The sequence below is a fragment of the Cajanus cajan genome, chromosome 5 (assembly GCF_000230855.2).
Source record: "Cajanus cajan strain Asha chromosome 5, NIPB_CcT2T_4, whole genome shotgun sequence".
NCBI lineage: Eukaryota > Viridiplantae > Streptophyta > Magnoliopsida > Fabales > Fabaceae > Cajanus > Cajanus cajan.
Window position 1 is genome coordinate 56,991,659 of NC_138521.1, and position 4,306 is coordinate 56,995,964.

General features: G+C 35.8%; 1 protein-coding gene across 1 annotated transcript; it reads right to left on the reverse strand.

The window, feature by feature from the left end:
- Positions 1 to 292: 292 nt before the first annotated feature.
- LOC109801466 (Transducin/WD40 repeat-like superfamily protein) lies at positions 293 to 2,965 on the reverse strand. The gene is made up of 5 exons (XM_020362540.3): positions 2,871 to 2,965; positions 2,550 to 2,735; positions 2,141 to 2,322; positions 1,844 to 2,039; positions 293 to 1,535 (listed from the first exon to the last, which is right to left on the reverse strand). The coding sequence occupies exons 2-5, from the start codon at positions 2,691 to 2,693 to the stop codon at positions 513 to 515; spliced, it is 1,545 nt and encodes a 514-aa protein (XP_020218129.1). The 5' UTR covers positions 2,694 to 2,735; positions 2,871 to 2,965; the 3' UTR covers positions 293 to 512.
- Positions 2,966 to 4,306: the final 1,341 nt, after the last annotated feature.

Consider the following 4,306-nt stretch of genomic DNA (forward strand, 5'->3'; position numbering starts at 1 on the left):
TAATGCCATAAAGTTCCAATAATAACACTATAACAGTACTGGAGTGTATATGTAGCCATGTAGGAAACATTACTCGTTAAAAATATGGCAACTTGCGATCGCAGGTTATATGACAACTTACCTGTTAGTTATTACTCGTTTAAGTGGCCGCTACCTTTACCTTAATGACAGCCTGCGGATGACATGTCTCAAAATTTTGCCAATTCAACATTAGTAGTATCTAGCAGAAGAGCTTCATGCTTTCATCACATATTAGTGTACTGATATTTCACTTGAAAGTTGAAAACGAGACTAGTGTGTAAATGAAACTTCGTAAAAAAACAATATATACATCATTCCTGATTTGAGTGGTACTTCATACCTTGTATGGACATAAAACAGTTTAATAAAAAATTTAGCCAAATCTGAAAACTGTACAATTGAGCTGTACCACACCCCCTTGTATATATGCAAACCTTCTTCTATTTTAGAGGGGTCAAACCTCTGAGTGTATTCAAAGAAATGAAAGCCCATTATGTCCAAACGCAAACAATCCCATTCTTGTCAGCTGAAGCTAGGGGTTTTCCAATCCCGCTCCACCTACAACACAGAACAGAAGAACTATGTTCCTTCAAAGTACTGACTATATCACCTTTAGATATTGACCAAATATAGACAGATCCATCAGCAGACCCAGCAGCAACGTGATTGTCATCTGGGCTAATACAGGAGCGACTCCAATTGGAAGCCACTCTGTTTCCCGAGGCTCTTAACGTGCCGCAAACTTCCAGAGATCGCACATCAAACAAATTGTGCAAATTGTCCCTTCCACTGGTCACTACAACATTTCCATTTCGAGAGAGAGATATTGATGTGACCGCAAGTGAATGTGCAGCAACCTCACTGAGTAACTTTCCACTCTGAATGTCCCATAGCCGAAGATTACCATCAACATGTCCTGAAAATATGGTCTGACCATCCATGCTAAAGGAAAGAGCATTGCAGTTACTGTGAAAAATGATTGTGTTTGTGCAGTAACCTTTCATCAAATCCCAAACTTTTATGGTACGATCATAAGCAGCACTGACAACATGACGACTTGAAACCTTGCTGACATCAACAGCACAAACTTTATCTGTGTGGCCTGTAAGGGTGTGACGGACCCGGCCTGAGCTGACATCCCATACAAACAAGTTGTTTGAGCTGCTTGCAGCAATGACAGATCTATTATCATGGGTGATTGAGAGATCCAATACTGAGCCAAGGCAGCCATGAAGAGTAGAGCTTAAGGATCCTGTATTTGTATCCCACATTTTAACTGACCGATCCTGTCCCCCAGTAATCAATTTACCGGAATTGTATTCAAACAACATAGCAGCACAACCACCTTCGTGTGCACGTAGCCTGTATTTGCATGTGGAAGGGATGTTTGACTCTAAAAAAAACTCAGCACCTTCTTCACTTCGGCGAACTATACCATCCACCTGCTGCCTTGCAAGTTGTTCTAAACCACTGGCCTTTAGTTTCTGGACCATGTCTTCATACAGTGCATTGGCCTAAAGTGATAGGAACTATCAGTGACTTGATTTTATCAAGTACTGACTTTTAAATAGATAAATCACTACCACTAACAAACAAGGTTCAGATTTCAAACTATCACAAAGTAAGTTAAGAAGTATATGCGACAGTGGCAGTAACATTGCCAAATCAGGTAAAATGACATTTATCACAAAGTTAGCTAGGTAGCATCTGAAGCAGCAAGTAGGTAAGAAACAGTTCAGCAGAACTTGGTTCTAATAATACAGAGAATACATACAAATATCTCATCCCGAAAGTTCAAATGGAAAATCAGAAGATAGTATACCTCATTTAGGCGTTCAGCATCTTTCATCTTTTCCAACATCCATCGGTCAATCAACATCTTATTTTCAGATTCAGCTTTATTGGCCTTAGCAGTCATCTCCTCCAGATGTGCTTTGAGTTCAGAATTTTCACTGACAACCAGTTCTAGGGATTTAATCTTCTCTTCCAAGTCAGCCTTCAATTGAGAGCACTCGTCCCTGCAACATTAATTCAAGTGACAACCATTTGTCACAAACATAAAAATCACGAAGTGTTGAAGAGTGAAGACCATTACAACACATAAAAAACATTTCACAACCTCAATTCGGTCAACTCCTTTTGCAGATCAGCCACTGCGTTTTCCTTCTCTTGAACCAACGCTTTCGAAGCCCTGGACTCAGCTACTTCCACAACAAGCTGCTCAGACAAGCGAGATTGAGCTTTGTAGCATTGCTGAAGCTCCACTTGAAGATTTTCTGCTTTCTCTTTCCACTCAGAGCTCTTCAAAGACATACACATACACAAAATTAAACTCGACAAAAAACATTCCAATTGCTAGACATCATCCAAGCAACAATATGCAGAATCGGATATTAGTAAAATTGTTGGCACGCACTATTCTATTGGAAGCAATGATTAAACAAATTAGGTAATTGTTCCACAAATTGAGTAATCCCTAAAACGCACGAATAATATAAATATTAATAGTAATTATAGAGAGAGAGGACCTGAGAAGCGATGGGTTTGGAAAGAGCTAGAACAGCGGGAGCATGAGCGGCTTCTTCGAGCAAATGGCGCTTCCGCAGAGCCTTCAAAGCGTGTTTGATAGCTTCATTCGCAATCTCCTCTTGCGTCTTCGAAGCTTTCGCCATTACTCCCAAAACGCACAATCCTATCAACAAACTTGCGGTTTTCTGGAATTATAAAAATTAAGAGAAAATTTACAAAAAAAAAAAAAAAATTACAATTCAGGATCCGCAAAGAAAGAGAAGATCGAATGGAATAGCGTTCCTTGTTTCAGATGGATTGAAAAATTGAAAATACGATACCAAGAAGGCAGGGGCGTTTTCCCTAATCTTGGGGCTCCAGGCCCACAATGCATGAACAGGGCCTCGAGCTTGGGAAATGGGCCCAGGGTCATAAGTTTAAGCAAACATTTGAAAATAATTAACCAATAATTTGATACCTTGATTCATTAAAGTAACTTCCCTTTTTCTTTCATTTTCTTTTTATATTTTTAATTGTTGACTGAATTTTTAACAGACACGTGTAAACATCAACTTTTACATTGTTTGTAATCCTAATTAAATTTAATGTATAAATAATTTTAAAATAGGACAATAACAATAATAATAAATAGAGTATAGTTTTTCTATATTTATAACAGTCAGAGCAATTATCCGAACTGGACTTTTTACTCTCAGCCCTTGGGCAGATCAGGCACGTCCTTTTTATTCCATTTAAGCCCATATTCGAACTTCCATTTTTAGCATGTCAAATTTTGCTTTTATTTTTGCCAAAATTAATTCAGGGTCAAGATCCTTCTCGTTGATGAGTTTAGAAAAATATATGAAATGGATATAACTCACATATAATAGAGAGTGTCATTTTTATCAAATAAAAAATAATGTCATTTACTTTTCCAAAACCTTAGTAATAAAACTATAAAAGAAATAGAAAGGGAAAAAAAAAAAAAAAGAGAGAGGATCTTCTCTCATTAATGTTAGTTTAAAATAATTTTAAAGTAATATGATTTGTGTTTAAAATTTAAACATTTATATTATAAAAAAAAACAAGTTAGAAATAAAATTTTAGTATAAGTTTTTCTTCAAACTCAAGAGACCTAAAATTGTTTCAAATCGTAACCAATTCTAGACATAGAATTATTTGCTCAATGTAGAATTAAGCATGTGAAAATTTACCTAAAATCGAGTTAATCAAGTTAATGTGAATTTAAAAATATTAGCTTAAAAATACAAAACATGCACTCAATTTTTTTAAGTTGAAAATAAAGCAACACGTAATTATTTCCAAATTTTTATAATCCGACCTTGATTTTGAGTAACATTACATATTGTTTTCTTCATAAAAGAAAAAAAAAAAAAAAAGGAAAAACTATTTGTTGTTGTGGCATCATATCTTGCTCGTTGGTCCTCTTTTATATGGGTGCTAAGTTTTCAGCAGTAGCGCTAGGAAGCTAGCTTTTTCGAATCTTTTGTAAGATTTCTTGACTTTTTTGGTTTAGCCATGTTTTTCTTCTTCTTAGATGTTAGCAAGCAGCTCCTGCATTAGACAGGAATGATTTAATTTTGTTATTTTTTTTGTCATTATTTTCATCTTCATCATTTGCTAAGAAATATTTATTCTATTGAAAGTAAAAAATCATGCGATGCTTACTATACTATTAGGGATAGACCGAGAGATAGATAAGAGACTCCTCAGATTTCTTGTAAGAACAATCCAAATAAAAATATTTGGGAACATC

What these genes read in the sequence shown, in the direction of transcription:
- LOC109801466 (XM_020362540.3), bottom strand. Translation starts at nt 2,693, where the DNA reads ATGGCGAAAGCTTCGAAGACGCAAGAGGAGATTGCGAATGAAGCTATC. An exon ending in CCAAACCCATCGCTTCTCAG is followed by an intron (nt 2,323 to 2,549) that starts GTCCTCTCTCTC and finishes ATGTCTTTGAAG; the next exon opens with AGCTCTGAGTGGAAAGAGAA. An exon ending in ATGCTGAACGCCTAAATGAG is followed by an intron (nt 1,536 to 1,843) that starts GTATACTATCTT and finishes CTATCACTTTAG; the next exon opens with GCCAATGCACTGTATGAAGA.